This window comes from Grampus griseus (assembly GCF_964374135.1).
Source record: "Grampus griseus genome assembly, chromosome: 1".
NCBI classification, from domain to species: domain Eukaryota; kingdom Metazoa; phylum Chordata; class Mammalia; order Artiodactyla; family Delphinidae; genus Grampus; species Grampus griseus.
The window spans coordinates 148,244,821-148,262,975 of NC_139017.1; the positions used below are offsets into that span (position 1 = coordinate 148,244,821).

Here is an 18,155-nt window from a genome sequence, read left to right on the forward strand (position 1 = left end):
AGCATGATGCTTGGCTCTGAGTCCTTGTTTCCTTGGACACTGTCCACTCACTTACCTTCCCTGTGTGTCCTTTCAGATTCGAGATGTTCTCCAGGCTGGTGGCGGAAAAAATGTGAATCACATTCCCATTGACTGCAGCAAACAGGTGACCTCCATTGCTAAAGCAACACTACCAGGAAATACAGGAAGAGAGCAAGAATGAAAGACAGTAGTCTATCTGAAGGTTACAGTTGAGTTCAGGGTGAAACCATACGTAGGATTGGGAATCAGGGGAAGGTGCAAATAGGACTGAGAAGTGCTGACATCTTCACTTTCACTATTCCTGTAGCTCATATTGGCCAAGATGCTGACCCTACCATGTGCACGAATCATGAAGGTGCTTGGGTCAGAGAATAGAACACTCATTTTGTCTGCAGAAGAAGTTTCAGAACAGGGGAGCAATTCCTCAAATCACTGTCTTGATTCCACAAGTCATCTCAGGGGGAAATCTGATGGGCTATTGTCTCTCCCTGTTGCTCATTTTCCCTGGCGCCTCCCAATCGCCAAACTCGCCTTCCCAGCTGTGACTCCGATTCTGTGATAACTTTCTTTTTAATGCTTTTAAAACACATATGACTCCACAGCCACAGAGTGGACTGATCACAGGTGAGATCTCACATGGTTTGGTTCAGTGATATATTTTGGTGGGCATAAAAGAAAGAGGATAGAACCAACATACTCAATAAGTGTGGTGGGAGAAATGGATTTCTTTTTAAGCCACCAGAATTCTCTAAGACAGTCTTCGGTCCTTCCTCCCCAGTTGTGCTAGTTCTTGATATTTCAACTCTGGCTTTCTAAGAAACTGGACCTTTACCTCCGGTAGTTCTTACCTCTTTGCACCCTCTGACAGAGTATTCTTTGAAAGAACGCACATCATCAATGAGTAGATTCATAAGGCGTAGTTTGTCAGCAAACCCTACTCCAACGTAGTGTCCAGACGGGTGAAGGCTGATTGCATAAGCTTCTTCTTGGTATTCCTTAAATAGTTCCTGGGTGCTGTGAAAAAGATAAGTTATTGAATATAAGTCTAGCCCACTGAGTCCCTCAAGTCCTCCATTGTATCTGGTACATATTTTTATCCTAGCGTTTGAGATACTTTATTACCTGCAATTATTGGTGCCTCTTTTTCTAGATTTTGGTTACTTGAGGGTAGTGTCCAGCAATGAGTATGGCAAGTAAAGGGACTGAATATGGCATTGTCTAGACATGTTGAAGGCACAGCTCCATTTAGATTTCTAAATCAGAAGTATTGCACAATTTTTTTTCCAGCAGCCCCAGCAGCTATATACAAGAGCAAAGAAGTTACGTCATGGGGCCAATCTAGGCTGGAGATTCTCAAGGAAGCTGTGCCAGGAGGATAAAATCACTGGGAGCTGAAGGTGGTTGGGGCAGTGATCTGGATTCAAAGGGCGAATCAATGGTCTGGAGAGCTCCGTGGGGCAAAAAGCAGGTCTAGTGGGGGTGAGGGGATAGGAAAGCTAGAAGGACACAGGAGGGTATGTAAGGACGGGAGATATTGGGATGTTTCTTTATGTCCCACGTGCCAAGCATGGTGTCTGGCACGTAGCAAGCACTGAATAAAGTATAAAGTGATTTTCTAGCTCATGCAAGAGTGAAAAGTAAAGAGAATAAGGTAGTTTGACTGACTTGATTAAAAAAAAAACTTTTCCAACTGAAAGCTTCTAAGTAATTAAAATTTCAAACCTCTAATTAAAATAATTCGCATGGAAAATTTAACAACTGAAATCGTGCATATCACAGTAGCAAAGCCTTTCACTCCTTACTTTGATTCGTAATTCCAGATGCGAACAGACCGGTCCACAGAGCAGGTGGCAATGAGGGGTTTGCGGATGCAGGTAGCTAGACCAGTGATGGATGCTGAGTGCAACGGGTACATCAGATACTCAAAGTGGGCAGGCTCCCCCTGGAGAAATCACACAGAATGAGATGGGGCAGAGGAAGCAAAAGGCTGGTAATGCACTCCAGCTCTCATTACTACTTATGGACGTTAATTAGCCCAGATGCACAGAAATCAGGCTGTGGGCAAACTGCTTTAACATTATGCATGTTTTCCTATACCATTATTATTTTAAAACATCATTTTAATGGCAATAAAGTATTTTATTCTATGAATATACCAGAATTTAATTTATCTATCCTTCTACTATAGGAATATTTAAGTGGTCTCTGATTTTTGTGAGTTAGGGGTAACACTAGACTAAATATTCTTTTTTTTTTTTTTTTTTGTGGTACGCGGGCCTCTCACTGTTTGTGGCCTCTCCCATTGCGGAGCACAGGCTCCGGATGCGCAGGCTCAGCGTCCATGGCTCACGGGCCCAGCCGCTCCGTGGCATGTGGGATCTTCCCGGACCGGGGCACGAACCCATGTCCCCTGCAGCGGCAGGCGGACTCTCAACCACTGCGCCACCAGGGAAGCCCCTAGACTAAATATTCTTACATGTAAGTCTGTGTTCCTCTCTGATTACTTCCTTAGATACTGCAGGGTAAGTGCCTGACATTAAGCTTTTGAGTCTCAAGGCATCTATTTCAAAGGACATCCATCTTGAATAAACATATTGCCAGTTGTATGACACAGCTACCAGCCAAATAATCTGCCAAAGAATTAAGCCGTCCCCACCCTTGAAGACCCCTTTTGCAGAAAGTCCTGGATAACTTAAATAACTGACTTCTTGAGTGACCCCACTTTTCTCTTCCTGTGGCCTAATTCTCACTCTCGTGGCTAAATGACCATTAAATCAATAGTGAACTCGCAAAACCCTAGACACCCCACCTTCAAACCTTAATAAATGCAGAGCCCCAGGTCCACCTCTCTCTTTAACCATGTCCTCACTGTGTGGCCCTTGGGCTTGCTCTGTACCCTCCAGGACCTGTGAGTAAGAAATCTTGTTCCTCAAAGTTCCCTGATGGTTTTTGATGAAGTACATCCTACAATCACAATAAGAACCAAAGGGCCAGTCAGGCCACAGCATTGGCCCTGGTTGGGGGAGTGTATGTGGGGCCTTTGCTAGGAGTAATACAGCCCCCGGGTAGTGCCTCCGGCATTCCTAGCTGATGGCATCACCACCAATAGGTTGGGACCCACACAACAGATGTATTTCTAGAAGTGGAATACAGGGCAAAATGGTGTGAATGATTTTCAAGATCTTAATGAGAACTCCCAAATTTCTCTGCAGAGACTATGTTACTCCACAAGCAGCAGCAAGGAGAGCTGGGTGAATGATTTTAAGTTAAAATTTATCCTATTGCACTGCTTGTGTAGATTCCAGGTGTCTGTCATCAGAGACATTACACCTGGGACACCTGAATGAAGCGTGATGACTGGGGAGTTTAATGAGGTGTACATACTTTGTTCACAAGCCAAGGCAAAGGCTGAGCTGGCAACCCCCTCAAATTCAGACGCTTCCCTTCTCTACTGTGGCAGAAAGAGGTGCTAGGCTGGGGTGGGGGTAGGCACAGATTATTCCCATTCTTCTCCATCTGCTTCCCCTTCTTTCTCCAATATCTTCAATCTTGCTGTCTCTACTAGCACATTTCTACTAGCTTTTTTTTTTCCCCCCCTGAAGGATGAGCAAGAACTAATGTGGGGAAGGGGACAATATAAGAGTGCCCCAGGCAGAGGTAGGAGCATACTGAAGCCTTTTGGCAGAGGGAACATGCAGACCCATGGTGATCAGAAAGGCCTGTCCTATCAGGTGGAATGATGGGATGGGGCTGCGGAGGGCAGCCTGGGCCAGACGTTGCCCAGCCCTGTGCACCCAGTTCAGTTCTCCTCAGAGCCCAGGAAGCCAATGAAGGATCGCAGCTGTGATGACGGTGGAGGTGGTGGAGGATGTGTATTTTGTGACAACCACGTTTGGGATTTGAAAAGATCACTCTGGCAGCCAAACAGAATATAATTCAGGGGCCGGAGGGCAGAGTGTACATGAAGAGACAAGCAGGAAACTGTTCTAGCCTGGGAGAGAGAGTGGAAACACTCCCCTCCACAGAAGGTCCCACTCTCTGGTCTAGTTCTCTCCTCCCCACACAGCCTTCCTTCTGAGAGGCCCTGCCCACCAGCAGGGAGAGAAGCTCTATGCAATGAGCTCACCCCTCTACACAGAGAAAGTGGACAGACTGGAGATCCAGCCATCAAATTAGTCCTTTCTGAGTCCTTGTGAATGAAGTGTCCCCAGGTGGAATGATAAAAATGTCTTAGTTTGGGGTATACAACGTAATGACTTATATATTAGCTGACAAGCTTTTAAGTACACTTAAATTCCTGTTATGTTAAAACAAAAGCAATTCTCTCTTTTCCACCATGTCTCTGCACCTCATTCTATGAGGTCAGTATTACCTGGATACCAGAAGCAGATAAAGGCATCACAAGAAAACTACAGAGCAACATCCATTATGAATGTAATTTGGTTTTGAATTTTATTTTATTTATTTTTTTATACAGCAGGTTCTTATTAGTTATCCATTTTATACATATTAGTGTATACATGTAAATCCCAATCTCCCAATTCATCCCACCAGCACCCCCTGCTCCCCGCCACTTTCCCTCTTTGGTGTCCATATGTTTGTTCTCTACATCTGTGTCTCAATTTCTGCCCTGCAAACAGGTTCATCTGTACCATTTTTCTAGGTTCCACATATATGTGTTAATATACGATATTTGTTTTTCTGATTTACTTCACTCTGTATGACAGTCTCTAGATCCACCCACATCTGTACAAATGACCCAATTTCGTTCCTTTTTATGGCTGAGTAATATTCCATTGTATATATGTACCACATCTTTATCCATTCGTCTGTTGATGGGCATTTAGGTTGCTTCCATGTCCTGGCTATTGTAAATACTGCTGCAATGAACATTGGGGTGCATGTGTCTTTTTGAATTATGGTTTTCTCTGGGTATATGCCCAGTAGTGGGATTGCTGGGTCATATGGTAATTCTATTTTTAGTTTTTTAAGGAACCTCCATACTGTTCTCCGTAGTGGCTGTATCAATTTACATTCCCACCAACAATGCAAGACGGTTCCCTGTTCTCCACATCCTCTCCAGCATTTGTTGTTTGTAGATTTTCTGATGATGCCCAATCCAACTGGTGTGAGGTGATACCTCACTGTAGTTTTGATTTGCATTTCTCTAATAATTAGTGATGTTGAGCATCTTTTCATGAGCTTCTCGGTCATCTGTATGTCTTCTTTGGAGAAATGTCTATTTAGGTCTTCTGCCCATTTTTGGATTGGGTTGTTTGTTTTTTCAATATTGAGCTTCATGAGCTATTTATATATTTTGGAGGTTAATCTTTTGTCCATTGATTTGTTGGCAAATATTTTCTCCCATTCTGAGGGTTGTCTTTTCGTCTTGTTTGTAGTTTCCTTTGCTGTGCAAAAACTTTTAAGTTTCATTAGGTCCCATTTGTTTATTTTTGTTTTTACTTGCATTACTCGAGGAGGTAGATCAAAAAAATCTTGCTGTGATTTATGTCAAAACGTGTTCTTCCTATGTTTTCCTCGAAAAGTTTTATATGTCTGGCCTTACATTTAGGTCTCTAATCCAATTTGAGTTCATTTTTGTGTATGGTGTTAGGGAGTGTTCTAATTTCATTCTTTTACATGTAGCTGTCCAGTTTTCCCAGCACCATTTATTGAAGACACCGTCTTTTCTCCATTGTATATCCTCGCCTCCTTTGTCATAGATTAGTTGACCATGGGTGTGTGGGTTTATCTCTGGGCTTTCTATACTGTTCCATTGATCTATATTTCTATTTTTGTGCCAGTACCATACTGTCTTGATTACTGTAGCTTTGTAGTATAGCCTAAAGTCAGGGAGTCTGATTCCTCCAGCACTGCTTTTTTCCCTCAAGAGTGCTTTGGCTATACGGGGTCTTTTTTGTCTCCATACAAATTTTAAGATTTTTTGTTCTAGGTCTGTAAAAAATGCCATTGGTAATTTGATAGGGATTGCATTGAATCTGTAGATTGCTTTGGTTAGTATAGTCATTTTCACAATATTGATTCTTCCAATCAAAGAACATGGTATATCTCTCCATCTGTTGGTATCATCTTTAATTTCTTTCATCAGTGTCTTATAGTTTTCTGCATACAGTTCTTTTGTCTCCCTAGGTAAGTTTATTCCTAGGTATTTTATTCTTTTTGTTGCAATGGTAAGTGGGAGTGTTTCCTTAATTTCTCTTTCAGATTTTTCATCATTAGTGTATAGGAATGCAAGAGATTTCTGTGCATTAATTTTGCATCTGGTAACTTTACCAAATTCATTGGTCAGCTCTAGTAGTTTTCTGGTGGCATCCTTAGGATTCTCTACATATAGTATCATGTCACCTGCAAACAGTGACAGTATTACTTCTTCTTTTCCAATTTGGATTCTTTTTATTTCTTTTCTTCTCTGATTGCCGTGGCTAGGACTTCCAAAACTATGTTGAATAATAACAGTGAGAGTGGACATCCTTGTCTTGTTCCTGATCTTAGAGGAAATGCTTTCAGTTTTTCACCACTGAGAATGATGTTTGCTGTGGGTTTGTCATATGTGGCCAGTATTATGTTGAGGTAGGTTCCCTCTATGCCCACTTTCTTGAGAGTTTTTATCATAACTGGGTGTTGAATTTTGTCTAAAGCTTTTTCTGCATCTATTGAGATGATCATATGGTTTTTATTCTTCAATTTGTTAATATGGTGTATCACATTGATTGATTTGCATATATTGAAGAATCCTTGCATCCCTGGGATAAACCCCACTTGATCATGGTGTATGATCCTTTTAATGTGTTGTTGGATTCTGTTTGCTAGTATTTTGTTGAGGATTTTTGCATCTATGTTTATCAGTGATATTGGTCTGTAATTTTCTTTTTTTGTAGTATATTTGTCTGGTTTTGTTATCAGCCTGATTGTGGCCTCATAGAATGAGTTTGGGAGTATTCCTTCCTCTGCAATTTTTTGGAAGAGTTTGAGAAGGATGGGTGTTAGCTCTTCTCTAAATGTTTGATAGAATTCACCTGTGAAGTCATCTGGTCCTGAACTTTTGTTTGTTGGAAGATTTTTAATCACAGTTTCAATTTCATTACTTGTGATTGGTCTGTTCACATTTTCTATTTCTTCCTGGTTCAGTCTCAGAAGGTTATACCTTTCTAAGAATTTGTCCATGTCTTCCAGGTTGTCCATTTTATTGGCATAGAGTTGCTTGTAGTAGTTTCTTAGGATGCTTTGTATTTCTGCAGTGTCTGTTGTAACTTCTCCTTTTTCATTTCGAATTTTATTGATTTGAGTCCTCTTCCTCTTTTTTGGATGAGTCTGGCTAATGGTTTTTCAATTTTGTTTATCTTCTCAAAGAGCCAGCTTTTAGTTTTATTGATCTTTGCTATTGTTTTCTTTGTTTCTATTTCATTTATTTGTGCTCTGATCTTTATGATTTCTTTCCTTCTACTAATTTTGGGTTTTGTTTGTTCTTCTTTCTCTAGCTCCTTTAGGTGTAAGGTTAGATTGTTTATTTGAGATGTTTGTTGTATCCTGAGGTAGGATTGTATTACTATAAACCTCCCTCTTAGAACTGCTTTTGCTGCATCCCATAGGTTTTGGATCGTCGTGTTTTCATTGTCATTTGTCTCTAGGTATTTTTTGATTTCCTCTGATTTCTTCAGTGATCTCTTGGTTATTTACTAACGTACTGTTTAGCCTCCATGTGTTTGTGTTTTTTATGTTTTTTTCCCCTGTAATTGATTTCTAATCTCATAGCATTGTGGTCAGAAAAGATGTTTGATATGATTTCAATTTTCTTAAATTTACTGAGGCTTGATTTGTGTCCCAAGATATGATCTACCCTGGAGAATGTTCCATTCGCACTTGAGAAGAAAGTATAATCTGCTGTTTTTGGAAGGAATGTCCTATAAATATCAATTAAATCTCTCTGGTCTGTTGTGTCATTTAAAGCTTGAGATTCCCTTATTAATTTTCTGTTTGGATGATCTATCCATTGGGGTAAGTGAGGTGTTAAAAGTCCCCCACTATTATTGTATTACTGTTGATTTCTTCTTTTATAGCTGTTAGCAGTTGCCTTATGTATTGAGGTGCTCCTATGTTGGGTGCATATATATTTATAATTGTTATATCTTCTTCTTGGATTGATCCCTTGATCATTATGTAGTGTCCTTCCTTGTCTCTTGTAACATTCTTTATTTGAAAGTCTATTTTGTCTTATATGAGTATTGCTACTCCAGCTTTCTTTTGATTTCCATTTGCATGGAATATCTTTTTCCATCCCCTCACTTTCAGTCTGTATGTGTCCCTAGGTCTGAAGTGCATCTCTTGTAGACAGCATATAGATGGGTCTTGTTTTTATATCCATTCAGCGAGCCTGTCTCTTTTGGTTGGAGCATTTAATCCATACACGTTTAAGGTAATTATCGATATGTATGTTCCTATGACCATTTTCTTAATTGTTTTGGGTTTGTTTTTGTAGGTCCTTTTCTTCTCTTGTGTTTCCCACTTAGAGAAGTTCCTTTAGCATTTGTTGTAGAACTGGTTTGGTGGTGCTGAATTCTCTTAGCTTTTGCTTGTCTGTAAAGCTTTTGATTTCTCCATAGAATCTGAATGAGATCCTTGCCGGGTAGAGTAGTCTTGGTTGTAGGTTCTTCCCTTTCATCAGTTTAAATATGTCATGCCACTACCTTCTGGCTTGTAGAGTTTCTGCTGAGAAATCAGCTGTTAACCTTATGGGAGTTCCCTTTTATGTTATTTGTCATTTTTCCCTTGCTGCTTTCAACAATTTTTCTCTCTTTACTTTTTGCCAGTTTGATTACTATGTGTCTCGGTGTGTTTCTCCTTGGGTTTATCCTGTATGGGGCTCTCTGCACTTCCTGGACTTGGATGGCTATTTCCCATGTTAGGGAATTTTTTAACTATAATCTCTTCAAATATTTTCTCGGGTCCTTTCTCTCTCTCTTCTCTTTCTGGAACCTCTAATAATGTGAATGTTGTTGCCTTTAATGTCCCAGAGGTCTCTTAGGCTGTCTTCATTTCTTTTCATTCTTTTTTCTTTAGTCTGTACCACAGCAGTGAATTCCACCATTCTGTCTTCTAGGTCACTTATCCGTTCTTCTGCCTCAGTTAGTCTGCTATTGATTCCTTCTAGTGTAGTTTTCATTTCAGTTATTGTATTGTTCATCTCTGTTTGTTTGTTCTTTAATTCTTCTAGGTCTTTGTTAAACATTTCTTGCATCTTCTCGATCTTTGCCTCCATTCTTTTTCTGAGGTCCTGGATCGTCTTCACTATCATTATTCTGAATTCTTTTTCCGGAAAGTTGACTATCTCCACTTCATTTAGTTGTTTTTCTGGGGTTTTATCTTGTTCCTTCATCTGGTACATAGCTCTCTGCCTTTTCATTTTGTCTATCTTTCTGTGAATGTGGTTTTTGTTCCACAGGCTGCAGGATTGTAGCTCTTCTTGTTTCTGCTGTCTGCCTTCTGGTGGGTGAGGCTATCTAAGAGGATTGTGCAAGTTTCCTCATGGAAGGGACTGGTGGTGGGTAGAGCTGGCTGTTGCTCTGGTGGGTAGAGCACAGTAAAACTTTAATCCACTTGTCTGCTGTTGGGTGGGGCTGGGTTCCCTCCCTGTTGGTTGTTTGGCCTGAGGCGACCCAACACTGGAGCCTACCCAGGCTCTTTGGTGGGGCTGATGGCAGACTCTGGGAGGGCTCACAACAAGGCGTACTTCCCAGAACTTCTGCTGCCAGTGTCCTTGTCCCCTTGGTGAGCCACAGCCACCCCCTGCCTCTGCAGGAGACCCTCCAACACTAGCAGGTAGGTCTGATTCAGTCTCCTGTGGGGTCACGGCTCCTTCCCGTGGGTTCCGATGCACACACTCCTTTGTGTGTGCCCTCCAAGAGTGGAGTCTCTGTTTCCCCCAGTCCTGTTGAAATCCTGCAATCAAATCCTGCTAGCCTTCGAACTCTGATTCTCTAGGAATTCCTCCTCCAGCTGCCAGACCCTCAGGTTGGGAAGCCTGACGTGTGGCTCAGAACCTTCACTCCAGAGGGTGGAGTTCTGTGGTATAAGTGTTCTCCAGTTTGTGAGTCACCCACCCAGCAGTTATGGGATTTGATTTTATTGTGATTGCACCCCTCCTACCATCTCATTGCAGCTTCTCCTTTGTCTTTGGATGTGGGGTATCTTTTTTGGTGTGTTCCAGTGTCTTCCTGTTGATGATTGTTCAGCAGTCAGTTGTGATTCCGGTGCTCTTGCAGAAGGGAGTGAGCGTAATTTGAAAATCAGATAAGAACAAATGTTGGTAAAAACAGAGAGAAATGAGAACACTCGTACACAGCTGATAGGAATATAAATGGTGCAGCACCTTGGAAAACTATCTGGCAGTTCCTTAAATGTTTAAATATTGAGTTACTACGTGACCCAGGAATTCCACTCCTAGGTATATACCCAGAAGGATAAAAACATATGTCTACAGAAAAACTTGTACACAGATGTTTATAGCAGCAGTATTTATAATATCTAAAAGTTAGAAACAGCCCAAATGTTCATCAACTGATGACTAGACCAACAAAAGTGGTACAGCCATGCAATGGAATATTATTTGGACATGAAAAGGAATGGAGTACAAGGGACTTCCCTGGTGGTCCAGTGGTAAAGAATCTGCCTTCCAATACAGGGGACGCAGGTACAATCCCTGATCGGGGACCTAAGATTCCACATGCTGTGAAGCAACTAAGTCCATGCGTTGCAACTACTGAGCTCATGCACCTCAAGGAGAGAGCCCACGTGCCACAGACTGCAGTGCCCACGCGCCCTGGAGCCTGCACGACACAATTAGAGAGGGAAAACCCAAATGCCACAACTAGAGAAAAGCCCGAGCGCCGCAACAAAAGATCCTGCATACCAAGCACCACAACGAAAGATACTGCATGCCTCAACGACCCGACGCAGACAAAAATAAAAAAGGAGTGGAGTACTGATACATGCTACCACATGGATGAAACTTAAAAACATTGTGCTAAGTGAAAGAAGCCAGTCCCAAGAGTCCACATATTGGTATGCAATGTTCAGAAAAGGCAAATCTATACAGACACAAGACAGTAGTGGTTGGCTACAGGTGGGAGGGAGGCAGATGGGATGGTGGGAGCATAATATCTAAAGGGCATATTTTTTTTTAAGTGATGAAAGTGTTCTAAAATTGATGGAGGTAATGGCTGCACAACTCTGTGAATATACTAAAAACCATTGTATTGTACACTTTACATAGGTGAACTGTATAACGAATTATAACTCAATACAGCTGTTATTTAGAAAACCACCATTACTGAGAAAGATATATTAAAATCTCCTACGATTGTAAGTGGTTTATTTTCCTTGTTGTTCTGCCAAAGTTTGCTGAATATATTTTGAGTCCATGCTATTAGGTGCATACAAATTTAAAACTAATGTCTGCTTGATGAAGTGAACCTTTTATAAGTACAAAGTGATTCTTTTTATCTTTAATACCGCTTTTTTGTTGCAATGTCTGCAGTGTATTCATACTGGCTTTCTTTGTTATTTAAAAACAAAAAGCAATGATAAACCTTTACATATATATACATCTCTGTGCACAGAAGCAGGTATAGCCGTACATTAAATACCTGAAGTACACTTGCTTGCTGGGTTAAAGACAGGTACAATTTAAATCTGACAGATGTCTCCAGGGTGTTCTCCAAAGAGGCGGCAGCGATCACATTCCCGGGCACCCCTCTGCCCGCCGCCCAGGGTATCGGAGCGCTCCTTACACGGACAACTTGAAATTTGAGTTTCTTTTGCTCTGTTATGAAGTGGTGAGTGAGCCTGCACTTAGGAATTGGATTAAAATTTTCCCACATGGTGACCAGTCCCCGGGCTGGAAGGAAGCGCTGCTGGGAGACTCACCTTGCTGATCTCCATCAGGGACATGGTGATGCTGTAGAGCTGGTTCTTGCTGGTGCTGGCGATCAGCGTTTCCTCAGAGGGGCTGAAGCACAGGCAGAGCACGTCCTGTTTGTCTGACTGACTCGGGTCATTGCTCTGTGGGTCCACAGGAATCTGCCCAAGACACAGAACAGCGGTCAGCAATGCCCTCACATTGTCAGGGTGTCCTCGGGCTTTCAGATTCTCTCAGATACTGTAGCTTATAGACTCCTGACCATGCTTCCTGGATCCTCCTCAGATGTGGAGAAGGGAGGGCTTGAGGGGCCTCCGTTTCTGTGGGTTTCCTACTCACCTTTAAGTGATTAGTGGCTGAATAATAAGGCAGCAGCACAGGTGAAACGGATCCATCTGTACCTCTCAGTTTGAGATCCCCCCTCACAACCAGCGTTAGTCTAACCCCGACTCTCGCCCAGCTGTTGGGAGCCCAGTGTGGGCGCCCACCTGCATCAGGTACACAGTGTGTGCTCCAGGGCAGTAGAGGGGAAGGTGGCAGCCCTTCTACCACGTGGAGTGCGTGACAGGGCAGAGAGAAGAGAAGGGGTCACACAGCTCCTGCAGCGGTCTCAGAGGGCCGGGAGTTCCTAGTGGATGAAACTAGATTTCCTTTTCCCTGCTATTTCTCTCCTTCCACTAACAACCAAACTTATTGAAAGGCTGGTCTGCACATACCATCTCCACTTCCCTACCACCCACTCAGTTCTTAATTCCTTATAATGTGGCTTCCACCGCATCATTTACTGAAACTGTTCTCATAAACATCACCAAAGCCTGATGTTCCTGCTCGGCCCTCATCTTCTAGGCTTTTCTAGAGCCTGCAGCAGTGACCTTGGCACCTTCCTCCCTAGAAGGCCCTGGCCTCCTGTGCTGCCCTGCCCCTGCCTGGAGTCCTGTCTTCCTATGTACCCCCTAACCCGTCCTCATGAAGTCTACTCTCACTGCCTCACCAGAACAGCAAGGGCTCTGGGAAGCCCTCCCTGACCACCCCGGGCTGAGTGGGCCCTGATGTTCCCTCAATGTGCTCACAGCACCCGGGGCTCCCTCTGCTGTTACATGCATCACACTGTATAAAGTAGAACGGGAGCCCGCAGACCGAGGACCGTGTCTGTCCCCACGTCTGTCTCCTGGTGCTTGGAGCAGTGCCTGACACATAGCAGGTGCCTGACTGCGCGGTGTGGCCTCACGGTCCTCCCCCAGACAGCGAGGTCCACGAGGGAAGCGCCCATGTCTGATTCACCCACCGCAGGCCACACCACAGAGCCTGGCCCATGATAGCTGCACGACGGACGTTTGTTGACTGAATGAGTGAAGGACGACACCTTCTCAGTGCCCTGCTGGATTCTCATCCCGTCTCAGTCTTGAAATTAGGAAATGCTAGGTTTTGTCCTCAGTTCTCTTTTTGGCTCTATATTTTCTCTCTCAGTGATTTTACCTAATATAAGGGTTCAGTGAAAACAATAGTAGTAAAGTAATTACAATAATAAATACTTAAAATAGTATTGACTATGTGCCAGATACAAGCCAAGTGCTATGGGGGTGTGTGTGTGTGTGTGTGTGTGTGTGTGTGTGTGTGTGTGTGTGTGTGTGTGTGTGTGTGTGTGTGTGTGTGTGTGTGTGTGTGGTGGATACATCGATCTCACTCCCAAGGTCTAAACCACATATCCAACTGCTTCATTTTATCCTTGTCTCTGGTCAAATGTCAACATTCCTCAGCGAGGCCTGCCCAGGTCACTCTCTCTAGAACAGAAGCCCCTCTCGCACCCTGTCCTTTCCTGGCTTTATTTTCTTCACAGAATGGATCTCATCCAACAATCTGTTCATATTTGTTTGTTTACTTGTTGACTGAGCTCTAAGGGCAAGTCTTAGTGTGGTTACTTCTCATCTGTATCCCAGCCCCGAGCATAGAGCCTGGCACATAGTAAACACTCAATAAATATTTGTTAAATGAATAAACACACAAAAGAATGACCTGCTTTATAGGCAAAGTAAACTCACAGTGGTCCCCCCGAGTCCCCACCCATCTTGCTCTCACCTCCAGTTCTCGTGCCGTGGCATCCTTTCCCAGCACCCAGCACAGAGCCTGGGCATCTTCCCTGAGAGCTCCTTATCTCTGGCCTCCCACATCTGCTCAGGGAACATCCTACAGACTTAACCTTCACAAAGGCTCTGTCTGCTTCCCACTGCTGTGATCCTAGACCTCGCTGCCTTTTCGCTTCAGTAACAAAAAAGCCTCAGAACTGATTCCTAACAGTGGCAATAATAACTTGTATCATTTATTAAGCACAGGCACTGCATCAGTGATTACAGAGATGTCGTTTAATCCTTTCGATAACCACAAGGGATAGGCTAGTTCCTTAACAAAGAGACACAGGTTTGCTAGATTCAGCAACTCATGTGAAGTCACTCAGTCAGAAAACCTCAGAGTCAAGTCTAACTCATTCATTGTGTCTTTAACCACTTCATATCCAATGCCCCCAAATGGCCCGCACCACGCATCACAGGCAGATTACTTTTCTGAAGCATAATGCTTCTTCACTGAACACAGGATGCCTGCCGATGTACATACACACTCCTCAGGCTGGCTTTGCCATCTTTCACCAGCCTTAGCTCCTCTCTTCCCCTTCAAGTGACTTCAGGCTCCTCCACGGGGAAACAGATGTCTCACAAACACACCACCTGCTCCCTGTCAGTGGTGACTTTGCTTAATTTTGTTCCTTTCACCTGGAATTCCTGATCTGTTTCTTCCTGTCAAATGTTATCCATCCTCTATGACCCTTCCTCAAAGATTATCCTCAAACACCTTGAAGCCTTCCTGGTTCTTCCGCAACCAGATAAGCTCTCTCTCCACAACAGTTTGTATCACTTATTCCCCGAATATTTATTGAATGCTTGCTGTGTACCAGGTAGTTTTCTTGACATTAAATATCAATATACATTATGGGAACACTGAACTTCAAAGAGAAAATAGAATTTGCCAAAGCCCTCTCCCAGGAGTCAGATCCGGATCTCCCTAATTCTATACCCCATTTCTGCCCAGCCCATCCTAAAACTCCCCTCAGGACAAATGGCTCAGCCCTCAGCCCCTCTCCCCGCACCAGACGCCCTGTCAGTGCTCTGCTGTCAGAGAACAAATGCCAATTGGACCCCAGTGTTGCTTCTTCCTCCCCTCCTTACCCGGATTTCCCTGCTCTCACGGTAAAACTCCTTCTCTTCTATCTTCTCAAACAGTAGAACTCTCCCTGGCCCAGCAGAGCAGGCAAATCCCTTGGAATAGGCTGCGATGGCAGACACCTGGGGTGGGGACAGCTGGTGGTGGCTGCTGGCCATCACGACCTGCTTGTAGGAAGGGACTGGGGAGGTGATTGTTGGAAATTCGATCAGGCTGGAAAAGAAGACAGCATGTAAAGATAACAGAGACGATTCCAAGATGAATCCTGCTAGGGATGAGAAAGAAGGGCTGTCCTTGGGTGTGGGAGAAACCAGCGTGAGCCCCTTTCCCACGGCCCAAATGCTCCCCTCTGGCTGGGAATGCTACCCGAGCTCCATGGAAGATGGAAGGTTGTGCATTTATGTGGAAGTCTCGCAAACCTGTGTGGTCATTGTTTCCATTGTTATTATCATACTCATTTTGTTGTTTGGAAAAAAGTGGCTCAGAGGGGTTGTTTCCAAGATCACAAAATTAGTAAGGGGAAGAGCTGAGACTTGGGTTTTTTTTGTTTGTTTTTTGTTTTGGCCTTGTTGCAAGGCATGTGGGATCTTAGTTCCCTGACCAGGGATCAAACCTGTGCCCCCTGCAGTTGAAGCGTGGAGTCCTAACCACTAGACCACCAGGGAAGTCCCAAGAGCTGAGATTTGAATCCAGGTTTCCATTTCCTCCCTGCCTCCCTTCTCCTTCCTCCCTTCCTTCCATTGTTTCTCTTTCATTCACTCACTCATTCATTCATTCATTCATTCATATAACATTTACTGCAGTTATGCTGTGTTAACAGCTCTGTGGAACAATGGTAAATAAGTTGACACAGTTCCTGCCCTGAGAAGCTGATGGTCTAGCGGGTATGTGATAAGGACTGTTAAGGGCAGCTGAGTAGGATGGGAGCAACCAGTCAGCTGCTAACAAGGGTTTTCTGAGGACAGTTACAGAGGAGGACCACCTATCTGAGATGAGCAGAGGCTGAGAGCTCCCAGCTGAGATGACAAAGAGGACTGTGTCAGGCATGTGTCTATGTCCGGGGGAGTGGGGTCGGGGTGGGGGCAGACCAAGCCCAGAAGCAGGAGAGTACACGAGGCATGTGCGGTAGACAGAGGTAAGAGCTGATGCTGCAGATGTAAAGAAGGGTCCGAGCCGCAGGGACATGTGGGCCAGGCTCAGGAGTCTGAGCTTTATTCTTGGAGCCCTGGACCCACTGAAGGATGGTGAACCCAGAAAACTGGAGGGCATATGGTCTTATTAGGAAGTTCTCAACATAATCACGATAAAAAAGGAGACGTCATTGGCATGGAGGGTGGTGAAAATGGGTGAAACCAAAGTCACTGAGGAAGAGGCATCTACAGTGTGCCATTGTGGTTGAGGGCTCAGGCTCTGGGGTCAGACAGGTCTGGGTTTGAATCCTGACCTGTCATTTAACAGTGCTGTGATACTGGGTGAGGCACTTAACCTCTTTGAGCCTCAGTTTCCTCATCTATAAAATGGGCATGATAATAATATATACTTTTTAGGGTAAGACTCAAATGAGGATATATATAAAGTGCTTAAGGCAGTGTCTAGAACACACAATGGTACTTTCCAATATGGGTGAGATACGACTGTTATTGGTTGCAGTAGAGGTGAAATAGACAGCTCTATCCTGACCCCCGACTTTAGCCCATATGCTTTGTCAGACTGACCGACAACATTTCCTTGCACTTCCTTGTTGGTCTGGTGCCTCCCACTGAATTGTAAGGTCCCATGGACCTGTGTCCCCAGCACCTAGCAAGATGCCTTGCACACTGCAAGGGCTTGGTGGACATTTATTTAATTGATTCAGTAAGTTAGGCAGCCATTAGAAAACATATTTTTGAAAATCTGTTGTTTTGAAGACTAGTCATACTAAAACGTTTATAAAATGAGGTTAGGTATAAAAATAAAAAGGATTGTATCTAGGTTACGGTCATAACTTTCAAATTTGTGCTTGAATATGGAAGAACACTAGAAAGGCAGAGGGAGAATGAAAATCATTGATTTTTAAGGTAGAGGGGATAGGAGTGATTTTTAAAGAATGCTGTTTTTGGTGTAATGCTATTACCATGATGAGTGTATTTTTCCAAGAGCTCCTGCCCAGAGAGCGCCGTTACCTCTCGGATTCCTGGATCACCCCCAGGTTCTTCGTCTCGCTGGTGGGCTCCCTGACCATGATACTTGTCTCCCAGCGTTGATCTCCAGACTCAAAGAGGAAGAGCCTGCCTGTATCAGTGCCAGCAACAATCTTGTCGTCAGACACCCAAGTGTGGGCGAGATAGTTTTGGGGTTCTCCCCTCTGAAAATTAGTTTGCTTCAAGGTTCCCTCAGCAAAACGGAGCAGCTTAAACATCCCATTTCCAGTGACACAAATCTGAGTGCTATCCTGGGGATTGAAGCTCACCTGTAAAATGGGAAGGAATTAAAGAAAAGGATATATAAAACTAAACTAGATTGCATTATTTCCCATTTTACTAATTACGAGTTATCCCAGGTAGCTCATAGGATCTTTTAAATACCACTAAATCATATAATTTTAAGACCATATTTGACAAGAGGACAGATCTATAGCCATTATATTTGTACAGTCCATGAGTCTTTAACCTAGGAAACCTTCAAAAGTCATCTGACAAAGGCCAAAAAGCAAGATGAGCAGGTCTTAACAATCACCAAACTCTGTGCCAACAAAATGGAATGAAGGCTCAGCTGGAAGCATAAAATGAGGGTTTGGCAGGTTTATGTGCCCTGTTCAGGGCGAAGGAACCACATGTCAGGGACTAAACTTCCTTTATCTCTACCCTCATCCCAATGCGCAGTCATGGGCAGTCAACCTGTCGCCTCCACTGGATGGTGAGCACCTGGTGGGGCTGTGGCTTTTTCATCTCTCTATCCCCAGTGCCGGGTTCAGCGCGGGCATCCAATGAATGTTTCCTGGATCTGT

The 18,155-nt window shown here is 43.7% G+C and overlaps 1 protein-coding gene across 1 annotated transcript in view; it reads right to left on the reverse strand.

Annotated features, from left to right (window-relative positions):
• The window catches only part of CFAP57 (cilia and flagella associated protein 57), a gene marked incomplete at its 5' end in the record, with an annotated part of 76,661 nt that overhangs the window by 49,603 nt on the left and 8,903 nt on the right, over positions 1-18,155 (reverse strand). The window contains 6 exons of the mRNA XM_082677042.1: positions 56-169; positions 870-1,035; positions 1,824-1,963; positions 11,965-12,117; positions 15,175-15,382; positions 17,332-17,618. Of these exons, the coding sequence (XP_082533168.1) occupies positions 56-169; positions 870-1,035; positions 1,824-1,963; positions 11,965-12,117; positions 15,175-15,382; positions 17,332-17,618 (1,068 nt within the window). The remainder of the gene's footprint in view (positions 1-55; positions 170-869; positions 1,036-1,823; positions 1,964-11,964; positions 12,118-15,174; positions 15,383-17,331; positions 17,619-18,155) is intronic.